This window comes from Myzus persicae, unplaced genomic scaffold, assembly GCF_001856785.1.
Source record: "Myzus persicae strain clone G006 unplaced genomic scaffold, MPER_G0061.0, whole genome shotgun sequence".
Lineage (NCBI taxonomy): Eukaryota > Metazoa > Arthropoda > Insecta > Hemiptera > Aphididae > Myzus > Myzus persicae.
This window is the reverse complement of record NW_019103307.1, coordinates 32,439-56,089: the sequence shown is the minus strand read 5'-3', so window position 1 is coordinate 56,089 and position 23,651 is coordinate 32,439. Positions and strand designations below refer to the sequence as shown.

At 32.0% G+C, this 23,651-nt stretch overlaps 2 protein-coding genes across 2 annotated transcripts in view; one reads left to right on the top strand and one right to left on the bottom strand.

Annotated features, from left to right (window-relative positions):
* Nucleotides 1-19,547, bottom strand: part of LOC111034228 (heterogeneous nuclear ribonucleoprotein C-like 3) — a 122,641-nt gene extending 103,094 nt beyond the window's left edge. Inside the window, exon 1 of the mRNA XM_022315344.1 lies at nucleotides 19,419-19,547. The gene's annotated coding sequence lies outside the window, so the exon portion shown is untranslated. The remainder of the gene's footprint in view (nucleotides 1-19,418) is intronic.
* Nucleotides 19,548-20,523: 976 nt separating this feature from the next.
* Nucleotides 20,524-21,978, top strand: LOC111034225. The gene has a single exon (XM_022315339.1). The coding sequence runs from the start codon at nucleotides 21,051-21,053 to the stop codon at nucleotides 21,834-21,836; it is 786 nt and encodes a 261-aa protein (XP_022171031.1). The 5' UTR covers nucleotides 20,524-21,050; the 3' UTR covers nucleotides 21,837-21,978.
* Nucleotides 21,979-23,651: the final 1,673 nt, after the last annotated feature.

The following is a 23,651-nucleotide window of genomic DNA, read 5'->3' as shown; positions in this document are numbered from 1 at the left end:
GTTATCCTTTAGTTGCTGATTAGCGGGTTTTGTTAATTAGCAAATGGGGCCGGACCGATGACGCGTGATTTTACGTGGACGCGGCAAACAATGAACCTTTGCGTTATTTGCGAATCAAACAATTCCAACACATCGATCCCTGGAGAGACAGAAGCGCACAGCAATATATTATATGACGAACGCACACACGCGCGCGGGATCCACGTGCCGTCGCTGAACATAACGTAATAATAATATAATATATTATTAACCAGTGAAATACTAAAATAATTAAACTACTGATTAATTTCGTTTACCGCTATTCATAATATAACATATATAATATACACGTCATGGTGATTCACAGATCATGCTCACCCCACCCACCCACCACCAATTATTTGCTTTGCCCTGTTATTCAAAATCCGACACTTGGAATTTTTAAATAATAATAAAATATTAACTACATTTTCGAATAGGTAGTTGGCATTTTCACCTCTCACGGTGTCCAACTCTGGAGATACAAAGTTCTGTTTTTCAAACGAAAACCACTTTTATATATATTGATCTACGTTAATCAGTAAATTATTTTTTTTGAAAATTCGTCGTGGGTACCTTTCTAAATCGAAATTCGGACGAGTTTAGTTTCTGACTTATTAAACTTTGTATACAGAGTATATGGTCCATAATCATACTAGTCGAGGCGTCCGGCAACAATCATACAAATAAATATAACTTCGATGTTTGTTTGGCAATTCAAAATAATTATTAATCTGTTAAAATGTTTAAATGTTATGAGCCTATAACTTCTACAAAATATAAATTTTTGTTCAAGTATGGGGTAACAAGTGCTCGGTGAAATAAATATTAAATAATATTATACCTAATTTGTTTTATGTGTTGTGTGTATAAACATTTAATATCTATCATCCTTAGCACAATTATGCAAAATGTTTAATAACTCGGAAACTTCAAGTCTGAAATTGGATTTGGATACATCAAAATTTAAACGAAAAAACCTTCTGCTGAATAATTTAAATAGTAAAAAAGGGTGGTCCTCATTAGTTTCTTGAAATGAGGAATGGTACAGAAAATCTCAAGTATTCGAAAATAATATGGTCTTTAGACTTTAAGTATATTTAAAAATTCCAAAAGCAGGTTTCGAATAACTTTAATGTATTATTAATAAAAAAAGGGGGTGAGCTTGCTCGCCGAATCACCCTATATTATGTATATATCGAATTCGGATTTCGGGAAATTTCGATGAAGGCTTATCATGGTGAACGGAAAAAACCACTTACCTAGGTACGCTATTCAATTAGATTGGAGATGCGCACTGCACGGAGAGAGGAGAAAAAATCTGTTTTGCATTTTATTATAATTATATGAATGTAAACATATTATTGTTAATTATATTAAATTATATAAATTATTATTGTTGTCGTTTACGGGACCGAAACAGTATGCAATAACAATAATGATCAATCGTGGATAAACAATTAAAATAATATATCCAAACTGCGGTTATTCCACAAGTTGTAAAATGATTGTGCCGATTGTATTATACGGATATCATAATAATATTATGGTTTTAACTCGCACGCAGTGTGTGGACTGCGATTGTAAAATATAATACATAATATAAGTATAATATTGTGTGAAGCGGCGTAATTTATTACAAGTAGGTCGTAATGATATATTATTATGGCGTTTATAGCGATGAATATTTGGAAATGGAAATTAACAATTTGTATAAGTTTTTTGACATTCTTATACTGTAATATTATGAATTGTTCATATAATATTATTATTATTGAGGGGTTACCTCTACAGCATTTAAGTAGCCTCTTTATCATTGGCACATTCTATAAAATTATCAAAAAATTAGAAAAAAATATTTTTGTTACCTTTTTGAGATTTTAATTTTTCTTGCAGAAAGGGTTGGTGGTCGAAAAATCACGCACCATCGTTGAAACCAAAAACTTTGAATATGAGTCAAATAGTTTATTTCGTTGCAGCCATCAGAATATAACCGCAATGCATGTCAGACATTTTATCGTCAATTTATTATTTAATGACCCACATCGAGTCGCGAACAAGATTAAACAATCGTGCAGTCATCAAGAAGTTCGTTGTTCAAACTGGGAAAACTCTGCGTCACACCATCTCACTTCATCGTAAACACAGACAGAAGCGGGTCGTGGTACATTTTTTTAGTAAACTTTTTTGCGGTCCACGTCATAACAAATATCCAACTCCTTTGTATAGGTACTGTCGACGTTTTAACTAATTTAAACAACATCACTCGCTTTATGGATGAAAATCGAAAACTTATAGTTGTGTGCACGTCAATATAGGTACAAACCATAGTTATATATACTTGCACAAGTGGTTTTCCGAATCAATTTATATACAGGGTGTTTATTTTTATGTAGGTGCTATACTCGATTTTCTCAGCCGAGTAATTTTTTGCGATTACAAAAATAAAAGAAGTTATTTTGATATGATTTTAAGTTCATAATCAATAATAATATTAAATCACTAAATTTTTGCAAGCATATCTCATTATATACTCATTATTGTTATCATTAGTTCATAAGCTGTATAATATAATAATTACTATAGATAGTTTAGGTATCGAATATTCAAAACATTAAAACGCTTGAGAGAATTCAATAACTCAACCTAGGTATCGATTATTGTACATCATGAAATTGTTTTGATTTTTCTTGCTGATAATTAAAACGAATATTCAGCGTCCGTTCTGGTTTCATTTAACATATCCAAATCTCATCATAACACGTAATAATAATATTATTACCTACTAAGTATTCTCTTATTCATTGCGTGGAAACATTTTTAATTTGTTTTAAATCCAACTTAAGGCCATTTAATTCTCTCTCGGTAATGAAGTATTAGTATGCAGCAGCACACACCGGTAACGCGTGTGGACCCAAATGAAATAACATGACAAAACGACGAGAACAATAATAACATAATGTTATATTATAGTTACATACCTAATAATAATATTATGATAATATTATTTGCGTCTCAGTCGTGCGGATAGCGTCGTCGTTTAAACGAAACAAATTTAAAACGTCATAGATGTATTATAGTATGGTGTTATATTATTACGACGTGTCGTGATCCCGAATTATTTTGAAAAGGTCTACCTTGATCGCCGAATACCTCGCTTATATGATATTATACACTTACATCTCTGTTACGGAAGTTTCGGACGGTAAACGATAAAACGACCCGACGGTATTAATATAATATAGTTAATGGATTGGAAATTACATTTCGGTGTCCTGCGAGACGTCACGTCTCCGACCCAAAACACGTAGGTACCGCGTAACTGGTGACTGTGGGCAGTGTAATATACTATATGTATATAATATGTTATATCACTTTGCGGACGAATATCGGTATTCCGGTAAAATATAATTATTATAAAACGTGGTGTCGTCAATCACGTAAACAATATCGTGTAATATATTGTATATATATATAAGTAAGTAAGTATTACACATGATAGGCATGTGTATTATACACGAGCAGTCACGAGTGTCTCAATAATATACGAACGAGCAGCGAATATTGAAGAAAAGGACCGCGACGAGTAATGTATCGATGCGTTCCTGCACGTTATTAGATATTAGAATGTACCTACCGTATATTGTGTATTGAGGTGAATGTGAATTCTACAAGAGATCAAACAGCTAAAAATACATATTATATAAGTTCCTATAACGTGGGAACATTATATAAGTAAGTTCCTACACTTATCATGTTAGAATTTTCATGATACAAACTGCTAGTACAGTTTTCTTAAAAAAGTTAAAAATTTATATTTTAACCTTAACAGTATAAAAAGTTGTTATACGTATATAAATGTTGCATCATTAAATAATATTGTAAAAGAAAAAAAAACATTTAAAACTAACTATACATTATTATATTTTATATTATGTACTGATATAAAATGTCTTAAACAGTCTGGTTAACTAAATTTCAAATGTTGACGGTGCTCGTCGTGCACAGTTCTTTACTTTCAGAGCATACGCTTCTTAATTTATTACTTAAGTATACACACGTTTGTTGGACCGTTTGTTTAGATATGAAGGTTGATAAATAGGCCTCAAGACGAACTCCAATATTGATTGTGCGAGCGTTGCGATGTTATTTGTTATCACTAAAAGTTTTCATTTTAAAGTTTTAATGATATAATACAAAACCTAAAAGTGACAAGTACCAATCGTTAAACGAATAATATATTTTAATGTCGGGTCGCAACTAAACATTTAGTGAATCAATATATTATAATTAGCTAAAATGCTCCCTTAAATATGATTCAGTGGCCCCTGATTGGTCCGTACAATTTTAGACAACCTTTAAATAATCAATTTTATATGAGTTTCTGCTTAAGATCAGAATGAGACTGTGCGAGAAAAGGTTATCGCGTGTTACAATAGTTATGGTCTGAGCACTTAAATAGTTAAATGTATCAAACCGAACAACTTCGTAAGTATTTGACAAAAAAAAATGTGTTAAAACATCAATGTTGTTGGAGGAAATTACTGTCTCACACGTAAGTTCTGTATGTTCCATAATTCTCCCTCCAATAATGTTTTAAAATCCTGTATTGGCGCTTGCCGCCTCCCATATATATATTGTGTACTTGATACAATATATATATAATATAGAGGTACTCTGAGCGATCCAATACTAAAATATATACTCTAATGACGACGGGACGAGCGAATAATCATTTACGAATTATCACGGGTAGTGGGTAGGGAGAAGGGGAGGGGGACAGAAAATAGAAAAAAAATACAACAAAAACCATTTCGAATGACAAATCAGTATTGCTCGTTTACAAATAAAACGATAACTGGCCGACCGATGATAAATTAAGTGTGGCTAACCACCGCTGCCGCCCGTTGTCTAATCCACTATCAATCACTCTGGCCAATATGGTGCAGCGCGAGATGCATGGAGACTTCTACCACCAGCTCTTCCCTCGCCTATACTATACACATATGAACAAATGTACACGACTACAACACAACGACTACCACTACCGCGGTATACCGAGTGGTACACACATAATCGACGCTACTACACGGAGTGCACATGTCGCCGAGCGAGTATGCATGTGATGAGCATAATATACGATCCGATAAACGCGCTGCCGAGTGCGCGTGAGGCGAAACTCCGGCCGGGTACATATTATAAGCGCCATATATTGTACATATTATTATTATTGTTTATAGGGGGGGTGTGACAAACAACGATGTATACGTAAATTATGTCATTTTCAATTATTAATGTACGTCCGTGACTATGTAGGTAGGGGGATGGGGTGCAGCACCGTCTAGGGATCGTCCGTCCGTCCCGTTAAATAATAATAATATTATGCGACGGGCTTTTGAATAAATACACACAAATACATCGGCCCAGCAATTGGCCAATTTTGAAAGCGCTGTAAATATAATATATTTTTTTTTATGACGTGTTTTAAAAAGCGTTATTCGAATGATGATATCCGTCCGTCACACAATTCGCACCACCGCCAAAACCACCCGAAGTCAACGTCAACCCCATGCCCACAGTTTCACTATACATCGTGACGATTATATTGTTATTATTATCATGCAACTGTGTATAATATCATGATTGACGAATTTTTTACAACTCCCCAAATAACATATTATACAGAGCTGATCACGGTGATTTGCGATATTTTTTTCACGCTTCAATATCATTGTATATATATAACAATACTAGGCGTGACAATAATATTAATATTATATAATGACGGTTGGTTGTGATTTTTGTTTTGATTAGTTTGACGTCAACTCTGTTGAAAAAACACAACCGTTTGCTGTTTTGTTTTTGTACAGAATATGGGTATAACGCATAAATTAAATTAATGGACAATTGTTGAGCTTATATGTACACAGATCGTCAATGCCATAGTACCAATCAGAAACTAAAAAAAAAACCATTAAATAGTGTGCCACCTAATCTGGATGTATATAGATCGATCTATCGCGGAAGACAGAAATTTCCTCCGCGGACATTTTCCAACACGAAATGAAAAAAGGTAAAAAAAATTTTTTTTTTATATTTTTAAGTTTTCCTCACTTAGGTATTCATCGAAACTTTAACTACAGATAATTAAAGGTAAGCATTTATTTTTTTGAAATATATTAGTAACTATATATATTTAAAATTATATTTTATATTTTTAATTTTAAATTTGTATGTGTACACTATAACATTTCATCTATTCTGGTGGGAAAATGTCAAGAATGGGAATGGGAATATTCGTAATGGACGATCAGCAATACCATACATCGTAATTAATTTTTGCCAGACATCTATATATTTTTATTGCAGTCATTTGTCACCATTGTTTTGAACACGTCTAGCAAAACCCCAGCGAACCATATCAAAATTCAAGATATTATTATTTCGTGTTATGTTTGCATTCGATATACTTTAAGCACATGACACATATAATGTTCAACGACATTCGATAAATAATAGCTATGCACACGGTGCAGTGACGGCCGTGCGCATTTATCTAAAATAGATAGTTTAATTAAACCGTTGAACAATGACAATAATATAAATAATTGTGCCAAATTCGCATGAAACGCGTTTTCCTTAAAACAATTAATCACAATAACGTATTATTTGAATACATAATAGTCTATACGCGAGTTTTTATGGCTTAGTTCTCAAATAATTGATTTTTACATAAATTCTCATTTTCGGTAAATTTTTGTTTCGAAAAAATAATTCTACAATAACAACAATAATATTATTTATATTTTCCCTAGCGAAGTCGAGTAAACCAGGTATAACGTATAACCAGACGTAAAATGTGTTGCACCTTGCACAGTCCTACAAAAACCACCCAACAATGTGCACATCGATTTGTTGCACACCTGTTGGAAATTGTTGGCACCTCAATTCTTGTATAGTTACTTTTATTCAACTTTGTAATGCTGAGTTCACGGTTTGCATTACAAATTACAATACTATCTTGAACAGTTTGACCCATTCAAAAATCATCCTTTCAAATATAAAAATAGATTTGTTGAACAGTTTTTGTGAATTTCCCAGCTACAACATAAGCTTGAACTTTCAAATACAAGGGGGGGGGGGTAGATATCAACAATTTCCAACAAGTTTTCCAACCAATCAATGTAGATAACATTGTTGCTCGGTTTTTGTGAATTGTTGATATACGTCGAGTACAAACTTCACGTACCTAACTGACCATAACAATGTAATGCACAATTTCATACAATCGCATAGGCATAGAATTATCATAATATGCTCGTTAGCTTTTGTGTATAAACATTATATTATTATATTACGAGAGCATTAGAGAACTGTTAAAAGTGCATAATTTACATTTTTACGCGGTGAACGTCATGTCGGTTTCGAGGACTCGTGACTTATTTTATTAAAAATATTTCCGTCCGTCCCGCGTCCGGAGAGCAGCAAAACTTCCCGAAAACCTTTCCAGCAAACTCCGGAGCGTAATTAATGAGCGAGACAAGTCCTGCGCGCTGTCCCCGCGATATTAATGCGTTTTAAATGAACCCTCCTCACAGACACCTGTAAAACTAACGACTTTTTAATACCTATATTATATTATATGTGCGGGCGACGTAAACGCGGACTCCCCGCTAACCTGGTGCCGGGGTTTTTGCATTTAAATTCGAAAATAAAAACAACTACAATGCCGGTGACCGAATGAGCATTGTCGCACGTCTCATTCCAGTGTCGAGTGGATGGAGTGATGGCGATGTGCTTAGGTCTGAGGCATTATGAGACATATCATATTGTATAGTGGGCCATTTTTGCCATAAATTCGAAACTAATCTCTTGAATTTTTAAAATTTGGACAACTAAGACATTAAGCCGAAACTGGACGATAACGCATTATATAGCTGTTGCCAGTTTTCAAAATGACTTGTCGTCGGGCGTAATAATATGTGTATTCTCAATTACCATTATTATCATAAATTATTATTACTATACCAAACAGTAAAAATAGTTCTCATATTATTCTTTAAATCTAAAGCTAAAAACTAAATTCCCCTCAATACTCAAAAAAATAAACATTGATATCCATGTTACAGTTTGCAGAATATCATGTTGTGCAGTAATATTAAGTTAGATGCCACGAAGCGAGTCAACTTATACTTTAAAGTATTGACCTGTTGAATCTAATGAACCTAGGTGTGTATGATTGTAGTTGGTGACTTTGAAAATAAGAAAAAAACTACATGGGTAGATAATATAATGTAATAACACGCCACACGTAGTTTTAAATTCAGATATCATTTGGATCATAAATATTATTATTATTATCATGGTCAGTTTGTTTTGTGTGCCAAGTTGTTAATATTAATAAGTGTTTAATTTAAACTTTTTCCTACTCGCGATAAAATTGTGTTTTTTAATATTAATGGTTCAAACAGCGCGGCGTTTGAAGTCTCGACGTTTGAGATTTATATCATTCACGGCAAAGGAAAAAATGTGTTATTTACGATAGCGGTGTAAATAGGTACAATATATAACACCAAAGTATACTAGACTACAAGATGTCTTGCAATTTTTGAAATGTATAACATAAATCTGATTCAATTCTAACCGCCAAAACTCTAACATATTATATAATATTATAGCTCAATTCAAAGCTTCGTATTAGACTATAATTAACGTTCACGTTAGAATATTATACGACTATTATTAATACAACCGTTTTGTCACACCGCAAGATGTCGTTCGCAGTGAATTATTTTTACGAAATACAGAATTACTTGATATTTAGAACATGAAACCGTATCATGCACGATTTATTAGTAATAGTAAGATCGTAGCGAAAAACAACATGACCACAACCAAGGTTGATATTTATTTTCCTATTTTTTTTTTTTTTTTTTGACTCGATCTTGGTAATACGTATTTTTTATTAATATTTATTATACGGTTGTTTCAACTATGAAATCGTTTATTTTCTGTTTTCCTAATAAATTGTAATATATTCGCTAGGACGTATCACGATATTGTTAAACACTTTTCAGTATTACGCTTTACGTTTAGACCATCAGTCGTCTTGCGTGGACTTTGACTCGTTATCATGGAAAACGGAAACAACAAGAAATGTTACACGCGATATTTTATTCAACCACCCATCCGCATCACCATAAAAATGTATTATGTAAACAGAATGATTCTTTTTTAGGTGAACACACAGTTTTCTCATACATTATTAATGTTTAAATTGTTTTTAAAAATATATAATTTTATTTCACATGATTTGAAGTCATCATTTTTGGAAACGACATATGACTGTGTTTGTAAAAAAAAAAAAAATGTCTTACAATTTTTCCCCTCTTCGAGTGGTTGACTATATTAACTGTATAGTTGAGTTTGATAATTTACTCATAGGCATGATTGATTAATGACTCCTCATTCGAGATTCCGTCGTTTAAAAAAGTTTTTTAAAAAAACTTTAAAACTTCCGGTCAGAAATAATAAAAAAAAAAATTGATTTTTTTCTTCAAAATACGTTGTTTGAGTAGGTGGTAATTAATTCAAAATATGAAGTGAGAGAAGACCCGTGTTGACCTTCAAAAGAATCGTCCTGTAAATAATATTATTATGCATCAGTATGTTTTATTAGCTTTACCGTGTTTGGCAATTATCATTGTATATCATATAATATAGTATGGATACGCGTGAGTGTACGGAAAAGACGGAAAATGTACCTACCTTTCGTGCGGCAAACGTTTTACACTGAAAACGCGGTTTTGCCTGTCTACTAAGTTTAGGGTACGGTTTCCATGTGTACAAAGTATATATATATTATGTGTGTGTGAGCTTATTTATAATGTATAGTATGCGATATTTACCCTCTCTACCTAAACACGAATTAATCTAAGCGCTTGCGGTGGCTGTAAGAAATTTAGGTATATTATGTACATAATATATATACCGAAAGATTATTATGAATTTAATACACTACGAAAATAACAGCCAACAACTACGGATGTATATCTTGACGATAATAATGTAATGATATTGTTATATGGTTTAATATTAAATATTATTATATGGTATTATAATTGTTTTATGCAGTGGCCGGATACGAAATCAGGTCGATGACTGTGATGTTTTACTTGTTCCCATTATAGGTCCTATTTAAAAGTCATCGGACGGCTTCCTGACAATGTTAAAAAGTATATACTCGGAATACTGAAATTGCGATTAAGTAATTTGCTCAGCAGTTATGTTTAAAAATATTTTACACGGATAATAATTTTATGTCCAACTTATAATGAATGTATAGATCTAATTCGGCGAAAACGTATTACTCTTTTCTTTTTTTTTTGAAACAGAAATAAAAATAAATATCAAAATATACTGTAACACAAAAATGCTCGCAATATTGTTACTGCGTAAATTCAATTGTCACGTAGAAAATGTGAAAATATAAGAATATTTCAAACTCTCCGGAGACACCGTGAGAGGAGTACAATTATTTAATTTTTTTTTAAATATTCACGGCTATAACTCATATTATAGAAAATTTAAATTGTTATAATCTTACACTGCGAGTAAAAGTTTATCACATTCCGTACAGACTTAAGCCAAATTCTTCTCACAGAGAACTCAGATCAGCGTGATGTGTACAATATAATTATCTCAAAGAAAATGTACAACAAATTGTTAAAACACTGAAATTAAAAATCATACCATCCATTCAAATGATAAGTAAACGATAAATATCAAGTGGAAAACAATAATATAATATTTAAGCAGATAGTTGTTTTATTGTTATTATTGTTCACATTATTAATTATGTATAGCTGGTATAAAGTACAAAATTACATAATTACTCACTCATTTTTACTGTGAACGTATAATGGTATTTCTTTTAATAATGGTAGATAGTCAATCATAATAATAACAATAATAATAATAATAATATTATTATGGTAATATCATGGTTTTAAATTAATGTAAATGACGTATATTATATTTTTCAATAACGAAAAACTGATAGCACGGCGTGTTGAATAGGCAATTTAGCTACACCACTTTATTATGGTGGGTGGGTAGTGGGTAGGTTTTTTTCGTACATTTTAAAGATGGTTGCTAATACACATCACAATATATTGTTTAATAATATATTATACGATAAAAGTGATAATATAGTACAGTCAAGTTAATTAAAATCTGTATATTATTATTATGCTGTACATATTATTTTTTTATTCTGATGATTGAATGCAATTATTTTAGGCGATAATAAGGTCTGTCATTGTTGTCATGGCATTCGTATATTTAAGAAAATCATGAGTAAGATATATTATGGTTTTAATGCAATTTATTTTTTATCATCTTATATTTTAAATCTTAAGTTAGTTCGTCTTATCTACATTTTTTGATAATGTATTTATTTTAGATAATTTATTTTAAAAAAATCTTTAAAAGATGAGGTTTGTAATATTTTATTATTAACTAGCAATTAATTTAAATTGGATAAAAAAATCATTTGTTGGATTTAAATAGTTATAAGCTTATACATACTTTATTTCTGTATAAAAATCTATTACATTTTTTACATTATTGAAAAAAAATAAGTCAGTATAAACTTTAAATATTTAAGTCTCGTAACCAAAAATCACATACACCGATAAAAATAATGTAATAAACACTTCATCTATGTGGACAGTATTTTATTATTTTGATAAATGTTTTGAAATGTATGGTTCAATATACGTATCAATTAAAAAGATAAATTTGATTGAATGTATTATTTAATAATATTTTAACTTCACATAAATATTAAAAAATTATAACTTAATTCCTAAAGAATACAAATGTCCAATTCACTGCGTCTCTTTAACATAAATCATAATATTCTAAACTTTTTTTTATTCAACAATATTTATCGTACCTAACGTTGATTTACTACAATATAATTATATTATAAATCCAAATTATAAATGTTTGTTCACGATCACACACACAATATACAGTGGATTTAAAAACGTGCGGATTCATACATTATTATGATTATAAGCTTTTTAAATAATTTATTTTAATAATATATGCGTTTTGTCTCTCTGTGCCTTACGAACAACTGGAAAACACGCAAGGTCCACCCTGTATATATATTATATGTACATATTTTGCAGATGATATCTGTCCAATATTAGCACGTTTCATGTTCACTCCTGCTATTGGCATAATCTCGCTAGTTATTTAATATTAATAATAATAAAATATTTTCCATTTGTGCTTGCAAATTATTTGCTGCGCTGTTGACACACGACAACCCTTTTTTATCCACCCATCGTCATGCGTCGACGGCTCGCACACTTTTTTCCTGGACACCGTCTCGAATTACTTATGCTCGACCACGTGACCGAATAGCGTTTGATAAAAAAAATTATACGTCATTATGATTTGTAATGTTCAGCCGGTTTGGCGATGTAATAAATATGTATTTAACATTTTATGTGAAACCATTATCGTCCTTGGTAGATTAAGTTCAAGAAAATACGCATTCGAATTTAGGCAAAGTTTAGTTTTTTCTTTCGGGAAAAAAATTGTACAAATATAAAAAAATATATATAATATAAAAGTATATAAATGGTAAGCATCTGAACATATGAGCTTTATTAATTATTAAGTGAAAATTCCAAAAATTAGAATTTGAAACAAATTACTTATTACGGGATACAAGATAATGGAATGAGCGTGCTTGGCAAAGCACCCTGTATTGTCGTATAACCATGGCGCCCGTAAGGTCGTAAAACATGAAACCGTCTCTCACACACGACCCACCCTTAATACTCTGTCTTCTCTTTGGGGGGTAGGGGGTACGGAGTTAATTTGTAAAAGGTCGGCGGCATGTCGTTAATCCAAATGAAACGACGACGTCAGGAGTTATTATATAGTAAAGATCGATCGCGGTAAATCGAGAAATTGGTTGCAAATCATCGTCGAAGAATATATTTCACACGCCCAAATAATATTCCGATGTCTTGTGTAATAGTCTGAAAAACGACCTGAAAAATATTACATTCGGTCGCTTGGAAGTCGTAAGACTATATTACCTATAATAATAAATGCACAATGTCATACTATACATTTTTAGCTGTAACCGATACGTCGAATATCATTTAACGATTTTTAAGGTTTGAACTGCGACAATATACTCACATTTGTGTAATTACCTATTTTAATTAAGCCCACAGAGAAAATAGTTGAATATTTTTTAAAGTGTCAAACGTCAAAAGACGGAATAACAATTTATTCGTGATTTTCTTCGTAGACACTAGACACGATCTGTTAGTGTGTAACGGAAAAAAAAAATGTAAGCAACATTTCAACTACATAACTTTAGCCAATCCGCCGACCGTCTCTAGACATTCTTTTTGGCGAGTAAAAAAAAAATCATAAATTTTTTATACAGCTCCAAAATGACGCATATCCATAGAGGTACCTACGTTGTTTTATTGACATGGAATCAATAAATTATATTTTCCGCAATAATAATAAATAAATAATAACAATAGATAGGTGCGATTATAATATTATTATTGTGTTTACCGTTTCGGTTGCGATATGTCAATCCGAACTCATATTGAATTCGATTATTAATTATTGTTGTTTGTGTTTAATTTCAGACCAATAAATCATACACGATAATAATAGACAATATAATACGACGGAAACCATATCGGCAAGTCTACTCGCTTGCGGACTGTGCTTACCGTACAGTATTGCTTGTTTTTACATTACCGGCCGTGTTTACATTTTACAAGCACAAGTCCACAAAAACGCTTTGCAGATCGCTTACGTTCCCTGCAAAAACATCCGGTTGATGCATTGTTTAATATATATTATATAATATTGTTAGATGATAATAATCTGTAAATATTCGCATATAAACGAGGAGAAAATAAAAAAATTGGTTTTTCCGATCGAAAACTGTATAATATCACATATCCTAATATTATATTATATATGCACATCGTAAATATTTTTTTTTTACGGAGAATTACGGTGCCGCCGAAAAATGAAACTTATCTCGTTCCTCGGTTTTATTTCTTTTTTTACAGGAACATAATATTAATAATTCCTAACCTTTTTTGTTTTTTCGGGCAACTAAAGCGATCGTTTTATTTATAATTTTAGATTCTGAACGGAGCTGGGGAGCCATATTGTTTGTACAATGACGTTTACTTTGTTTGTTTTTTTTTTCAGGGGCAGTAAAACAGCTCAAAATGTTCCGCACCTCTCTGCAGTGTATACATATTGAAAAATGAACGCAAGATTGCATATTAGAGTGGTCGTTTTTTTAAATTATATTTATTTAAAAGTAATTCTATTTGCCATCCGAAAAAATGTTATTCAAGTTGATTAAAACCATTATTTGCCATTAACCATAATATTTTTTACCAAGGCACGAAATCGCAATAAACATATAATATAATATGTGTAAATAAATACATAATCATTAAATCAAATGCAATTATTTCGACTAGGTAAATAGGCAAATTCGAAATACTCGTAGGTATACGAATTCCGAGAGTACGATGACTTGAGACAAGTGTTTCCGATTGTAATATCATATAACAACATTAAAATATTATATTATTTAACGGTCATGAACGTGAAACAAAAATATAGTACGTACATTACACGATACTGTAGGAGCCGCTTAAAAGGAACACGGATGATATTGATGCAATGGAGTTATTGAAACAAAGTATCTTGGAACGGATCGGCCGTTATATTATAACATTGTAAATCAATCAGATTATTGAAACAGGTTATATTTTGAAACAATTAAGGCCAAGGTTGACGACGAATTTTGGTTATTTGGCGATAACCAATGTACTGTAATTACAATACGTCATTGAAGGATCGATACTGAAATCCACATTTTATTTTTGCTGTTCTTTGTCGTAAGTACAGTACCTACTATACGCTCTTTATGTATATATTATAATTTCTTTCATCAAAAATCTATGACTCTACCCTTAAATCACACATTAATCAACTTGTTGAATTTTTATTTGATAACAATATTTTATTATAATTAATAGATAAAATAAAAAAAAAAAAAGAAGAAGGCTCAGATACTACTGAAGCGCGCGCACACACACGCACACATTGTGCACGCAATATTATCAAAAGAGGACGAGAAAATAATTCATCATATTCGTTGTATCATGCTCGCTAATAATAATAATTATTATTATTATTATACCACGGTCGCGGTAGCCCTCCTTCGCGCAAAACCATGCTCTCATGTAATATTTAAATACCGCACGGTATCGTTTACGTCACCGCCGCTCCGCCGCCGCCGCAGTGTGATATGGGTGCATATTTAAAATAATCGTTCGCCGACAGCAGTCTGCTCAGGTTCCCGAGCTTGCATTTTATATTATTACTATAACTATATCGTGTTAATCATAGCTATTTGTCGGTTAATAACGTTACATATTAATACGCCTCGAGCCATAATATTTTAGGTATCCGTCACAGGCGATGATTTTACCGTCGTCGTTCTGAAACTTTTTTTTTTTTTTTTTTTTGTATTTTCACCGCACGCGCACAAAAGCGTCTATCCTGTTGTAATTATTAACTCGTCGAGTGTTTTGTCTTACTGGGTCAAGCACAATTATTCCGATCTTGTTTCCTCCAGCCTCCGTGGGCACCAAACTGTACTTAAATATACATAGTTTTGTTTTTATATGTTTCAGTCGAATTACAAGAAAGTTCTTCGCCAAGTCAAACAGTCGCAATTAGTCGTCAAAACGATCGTTTCCAAGACGAGCTATTCTTTTAACAATAATTAGTTCCGTAGCTGCCGCCGTCCAATTAGTTTTTGCAACAGCGGCGGTGGCACTGTGGCAGTGTAATACTAATAGATATGATGTGCATTTTGAATTTCGATTGTTTCGCGCGAAACCTTATTAAGACTTGCACATAAATTTAAGACCCATTCATAGAGCAGAACGCGGCCAAGTCTCCTGTAGTGCATAAACTTTTCGTGCAATTAGATAACTTTGGGACTTTTATAAGCACGCGTGTCTACCCGTGAAATGACATGGACTCGGCGTGCCTAAATATACATAAATATATTACGAGTATGTGTGTATGTTGTGGCCCGTTTTTTAGGAGTCAATCGTCGAAATACCGAAACCTAAACGCCCCCACGAGATGGGTATGTATACAGATAAGTATTATTACAATAAAAATAAAGAATAATTATAGACACGCACGCTCCGAGTTAAAAAAAAGCTGTCCCCGTTCTACACGGGTAGGGAAAACTGCAAATAAAACACAGCAATAATTATTGTATTATATGGACGAAACGATGATCGGCGGAACGATAACACATAATAATACGTCGACTTCGGAATTTTCAATTATACATAATACGATGCTACATAATACAGGTAGGTACTTGTTAATTATTTTGTCGCACTATAATCACTTTGATCGATTAAGTGAAAATCCACCGTCCATTAGTATTGTACCATGTACAAAATACATGTTTTGACTATTATAATATTACGCTCAAACTAAAAATTGAAAAAACATAAAAAAAATTCTGACTTTTCACATATTGTCTTCATTCACTATTGAGTGTATGCAATTTTGGGGTGAAAAATGTATAACGATTCATAAACACAGTTTCTTACACACTTTGAAGTATTTTTTGAATCATTTTCCGATTATTATCTTTTTTATATTATGATTTGTTATGAAAATTGTTTTAGATTAGTCATATTAATTGTACATCAAATAATTACTTTTATTTACACGCAATACGGCAGTAGCCGCTATCTATTCATACAACCACCGTTTTCGTTTGTATATTTTTGTTAAAAAAAAAATTTGCATATTAAAGCTTAATTTTATTATTTTAATCATTTTTACTCAAAAGAGTATTTGTAGGTTTTCACAGAGCTTATTAAAATCATATTTGGTTTTTTTTTGGCATGACAATCCGAACCCTAGTGGCCTAGTTATGACCTAACCTTGGGTGGATGTGAACACTTTTATGAACTCTTTAAATTATAATAGATCTTAACACAGTAATATTTCTGTTAATATTTCAACTCGGGTATAGAACTGAAAGACTGGCGATTATTTCAAACTGATTATTATTGATACATTTTAACGGTAAAACATAGACTCTATTTTCAATTTAATTACTTGTAATTTAATGTGGTGTATAGATTATTTTAATATATTATTATATTAGCCTGCAAATAATTGACGGTTTTCGTTCGACGTTATAAAATCGTAACGTTATTTACTGATTTGTCGACTAACAAATAATACTATATATTATATACTATAATACTATAATACTATACTATACTGACACATATGCATATTTCTACGAGTATTCGTATATAAATACAATTTTCAATTTTCAATTTTAATTCGTACACCAAATGTATTGTTATCCCGTAAGCATATAAGTATTGTGACAAAAATGTTGGCAAATTGTTTTCCTAACGATTTTCATAAGCCAGCACGCAAACTGAAGATACCAAATATTGTACTAACATCTTAATATAAATATTGAAAATTCCGAATGACGTCAAAAAATTCCTTCGATATTGGACCCCGAGGCCCCGAATAATAAAAAAAGAAGTTGTAATATTTTATAACCATAACCTTTATTCGACGAAAATTTGGTAATTAAAATTTTAATAAAGTTAAAAATCCTATACTTAGACACAAAGATAAGTATTATAATATCTCTTACGTGTTATTTTTAATAGAAATAATAAAACAGTGTTTTCAATACTATAATATTATAATATGTTTGGTTTTATCATGATTATAAAAATCGAGTAAATGTAGAAAAGAGCTTTTGATCCGATATTTATCCTGTTAAATAGACTTATTACATTAATACGCAATATATTTTTATATTTCGTTAACAATCGTGATCAAACATTAATTAAATAATTAATACGATTGAATGGAATATAAATAATATACTATTGACAATAAATAAAAAGTTTCACGAAAATAATTATGTTATTTAACACTATTTTCTATTCCATCGTAGATTTATGTAGTTGGGTAACTAATAAATATTATTTTCATCGGTTGTTTGACAAAAACCAAACTTATAAAATGTCTATTGAAGATTGTTTAGGTAGTTTACGAAATTCGCAAAAGCTGTTTTCATTCATAACTAACGGCAAAATCGTGTAGGCACTTAAAAACCTTTATATATTTTATCCTGTAGGGTTTTTTTTTAATAGTCTCAATTTTATCACTTTTGATTGTTGCATACAATTAAGACATTTTACCAAAAACATGATATTTTATTATATTATGTTTGTTTATATTTGGCCATGGATCAAATTAATTCTAATCGTATTAGTTAGGAGAGAACTCATAAGCCGAATCATTTTTGATTGTCGAGTATTTTTTAATCTTCTTAGAATTCATGGTTTGGATTTCACCTTTTTTTTTAAAATTTAAAATAAGAAAAAATTTAATTAAATATTGACACATTGTACAACGAGGAAACTTGGTTGGCCATTTTTAACTACTTTATCATAAAGCGACTCACGGAGGACTTTCTAGTTTTTTTAATAAGTAACATACCTGCTGGGAATTTAAAAATAATATAGTTAATCGGGCGTGATGACCAAAAATATATTATTGACATTTATGATATATTTTTTTTTAAATTAGATTGCATTTTCCTTTGCCACAATTAAGTAATTATAGTGCTAAGAAAAACTCGGAAATACAATATTCAATTCAAGCACAAATTATTATTTTAAAATTATGTTGTGGTAAGGTTATAGAAATTTGGGAATAGGTACATAGAATGATTGGCTAATTATTGTCTCACTTGAATGAGAAAATTGTATTTGCATTCAATTATAGGTTAACCTTTACAACGCGTTAGATTATATTTTCAAAATCACAAAAACCAAATATTTGCACAACTCATTACTTTTATTAACACTAAAAATGTAAGAATAGGTATTTATTGTTATTCATTAGTTTTTCATCACGTCAAGATTTAATCGTAACAATGTGAATTCGATATGCTACATTACTATTGTAGTCAACGGAATTATTTTCATTTAAATTATTTCTAGCCTTTAAAAATGAATGGAATTAAAATATGTAGATATCATGTTGAAATATCACAACTTTTGGTTGAATTTTATAAATCGGTTGAATCGGTCAGAGGCACATTGACCGATCTTCTATAGACTGAGCGATCAAAATCCACCATCAGATTATTAATTTATCGATCATAAAATATTAATTATGACGTGTGCCGGTTGTATTACACGAACAGACAATATCACTAAAATATAATTTACCTGCTATTGCTTGTATTGCGATCAGCGGCGGCGACTGTGGCGACGGTATCGGCGGCGGGTCGGTGCGGCGACGGTCGGGTTCGTGTGTCTATCGTCGGGCGAACAACGTCCGTACTGAACCACATGCGAGACACGCCGCCACGACCACCCGACGATTTTCGGGGAGCGCAGGCGCCCACGTCGTGCGACACGCCAACGCCTCCGACGCCGTACCGGTCAACAAGTCACCTCTGTCGAGCGCGCGCATCGCTGTCGTCCGCATATAAGGTCTCACGCTCTCTCCGCCCCCTTGTATCGTTTTGCCATACGCCCCCCGTGCCCCCCCCCCCCATCTCTAGACCCCCTGGTTGCGTATGTGCTATTCTTTTCTTCCACACGTAAAAAGACGCTTAGTTCTTCTACTCGCTATCGCGTCACCCCGATTTTGCTTAAGAACGCCACTCCTCCCCAACCCTATCCTACCTAGATCTAGTTGGTCGGTGTGTCGTGGTCAATCGTATTAAAACGTAGGAATATGTGTAGAATTTCCGACGATCGGCAATCGCATTTGAACGCGAAAAAAAATGTACACTCCGATTTATTTATACCTGTACCCGTGTTTGCTATGTTTGAGTTGAAACATGGAGGTTATTTTAGGTGCCTATAAACAAATTGATTCACCATTGTCCAATTTGATCACTTCGATCGTCAAAAATGGGGAATACCACCGTCTGTCCGACTAATAACTGTAACTGCAGGGACTGTCTGAGCCGGTATCACGTCAAAATGTCGCGGTAAAAATGTCGTGGTAAAAAGATCGCAGCAAAAACGCCGCGATAAAAATGTCGCCAAAACAAAAATGTCGCAGGTAGTAATATATCGCCGTAGTCATCGATGTGGCTCGCAGTTCCGGTTTTCATTCGGTCGTAGGTATGATTAGATTAGATTAAAGTAACATAGGTAATAAAACGAAAATTAAGTTCAGTATACATATTAGTGTGTAATCTGCAACCGTAACAGAAACTCTATAATATAATATAATCTGTACATTATGGCTTTTGAGTATATAATAAACCAAAAAAATGGAAAATTACTGAATTTTAATTCTTTTTTATACAAGAAAGAAAGAGAAAACGAAAATAAAATTATTTGGAAGTGCGTAGAGTATATTGCAAAGAAATGTCGCGGTCGATTACATTCATTTGGACAAAGTGTAGTTCATACTACTGAACATAACCATGTGGCCGATATTGCCAAAGTTGAAGCTAAAAAAGCAATGGCAAGACTTAAAAATATTGCAATAACTACTCAACTTAGTACCCATTCTGTATTAGGAACACTGACATTACAGGTACATAATTTATAAACATAATATAAAATTTTCAAATAATTATTTTTAGTTTATGATTTTAGACCACTTCCAACATAGCTGGACAATTTCCGAGTACAACAGGATTAAAACGAACAATTCAACGAGTTAGAAAAATAGAAAGATCAGCTCCTCCTGATCCAAAATCAGTAACTGAACTCAAAATACCAGATAATTACACAAAAACTTCAACCGGTGAGCTTTTTTTAAAATATGATAGCATTGATTACGAAAATAACTTAGACCGGTTTTTAATTTTTACTACCGACAACAATTTACAATTGATGGAACAATGTGAACATTGGTTATGCGATGGTACATTTTCTTGCGTACCTAGTATTTTCCACCAACTCTATACTATTCATGGAATAAATTATTCAAAAGTTGTACCAGCTGTTTATATACTTCTTCCTAATAAAAAAGAAGATACTTACAAACGTATGTTTTTAGCATTAATATTTTTAAAACCACAGCTTAATCCAAAATCAATGATGTTTGATTTTGAAAAAGCTGCTATGAACGCTTCAAAATATGTTTTTCCATCAATTAACATTAAAGGGTGTTTTTTCCATTTAACACAATCTATTTGGCGACATGTACAATCAAATGGGCTACAAGTTAGGTATACAAACGATTCAAATTTTGCACTCGAATTAAGAAAACTAGCAGCCTTAGCTTATGTACCTGAAAATAATGTAATTTCAGCATTTGAATCTCTGTTGGATTCCGAGTTTTATAGAGAAAATGAAGAGAGTCTATCAGGTTTAATCAACTATTTTGAAGACACATGGATCGGAAGACCCTGCCGGAGAGCGAGAAGAGCCCCTTTATTTTCTATAAATGTATGGAATTGTTATGCATTATTAAAGTATGATATTCCACGAACTAACAATTCAGTCGAGGGTTGGCATAATTGTTTTAGTTCGATGTTAAGTTCTCGTCATCCATCTATTTGGATTTTTATCGACTCACTGAAAAAAGAAGAAAGCTTAAACCGTCTAAAAGTTGAACAGTATATTGCTGGCATCAAACCTCCGAAAAAGAAAAAATACAAAGATTCTGCAATTTGACTTAAAGCCATATGTGATGATTATGAAAATCGATCAATTAACGACTACCTGCGTGGAATTTCGTATAACTTCCAATATCAATTGACATAAAAATACAATTTATTATTTTATTTATTACAACATTTTTAATTATTATTATTTTTTTGTGTACTCTGTACATTATAAAATTATTCGATATATAGATTATTTCTGGACACAATTTTATCAGCTAGAAATACCAGATATCTTATCATAATATCATTGTAACTAATTTTAAAATATCAATATAAAGTATAAATTCGATAATGAACACTGCGACGAGCAGTTTGTAATCTGTGTTCGTTTTACGTTGTAAGGTTATGTGTATGTGTAGTACTACTCTGTATTCTATAAAATCAATATATATATTTTTGACATCTCGATATTTTTGTATTCGCGACATTTTTGTGTTCGCGACATTTTAACGGCGACATTTTTGCCGCGACATTTTTACGGCGACAAAATTACCGCGACATTATGACGTGTATCCGTCTGAGCCTACCGTAATACTGGAAGATTCCCTGTGGCCTGGCCATTTTCCTCACAAGTACAGAATTAACCATTAGGAATAATTGTTTTGATCAATTTGCGTTTCAATATTATTCAAAAAAGATATTTTAAAGGTATTATGGACATGTGATATTTATTTCAATAAGCAACAGACACAGGTACGCCCAACTATAGTTTCAAATATTGTGAGGTTCAAACTTCAAAAAAAAAGTATAACAATATTATTATACCTATATTTATTGTAAACTAATGTTGACAAAAATTGTTGTATAACATTTGAAAAGCTGAAGCAACGTATCTGAAGAAATTTTCAAAAAATACGGCTTGGACGATGAACAAAATTGTTTACCAAAAATGGATTTTGTAAATACTGTAATACTCGGCCGATACCTGTCAATATTATTATTTTCGCAACTAATTCCGTCAATATTTTATAAACGATGTTTTCCGTTGTCTTTGGCTGATACATCATCAAAAACCCACCCAATTAAATTTAAACACCATTATAATAAAGCATAACACGAGACTTAATTATTATGTAGAGTATGTACTACGATTATCACTGTAATTCGTAAATATATTTTTTTCACTCTCACCCGCATCACAACAATAATAATTATTAAGACTCGGTCATTTTGGCGACAGCAGTGTCAAATTAATATTATTATCGTTTTGTCGTATTATGCTGCTGCACCACCATAATATCTCGAGTCAGAGGTATTTGACGCCTGAACGAATAATTTATCATTTAAATATTTAAAAATGTTTATTTCCCCAAGTAGTTCTTGTATACGTATTATACACATTATGCTGATGTGCGTACCGTGTCGCTGTTGCATAGGTATGGGTACGAGCTCGCAATGCAAAATGAGAAAAGGCAAAACGCGAGAAGAGCGTTAATTATAGATAGGAATTGCTTTGTTTTCGCCAGCGTATTCTCGCGAGACCAACTCGTTGGACCATAAACGTAAAACAAACTTGTATTTGTATAACGCGTTACCGAGAGAAGGGTTACCGAAACCTCTCGGACGATTTAACCGAATTCGAATGGTGGCGTGGTTTTTCATTTTTTTTTTTTTTTTTGGCGTGAGCTATTTCAACATTTGTTTCGTTTTTCTCGACTCTATGAAATATTTAATATCAACAAAAAAGTTTAAAAAAGAAGTGTAGGCAAGTACAATGAGAAAGCAGTTCACACACACACACACACATTTTGTAACTTTCGTTCACGCTACGTTATATATATATATATATATTAATATTAAGGCACCTTTGGAGCCCATATTC

Coding starts and splice junctions, on each gene's coding strand:
- LOC111034225 (XM_022315339.1), top strand. CDS start 21,051: ATGGAACAATGTGAACATTGGTTATGCGATGGTACATTTTCTTGCGTA.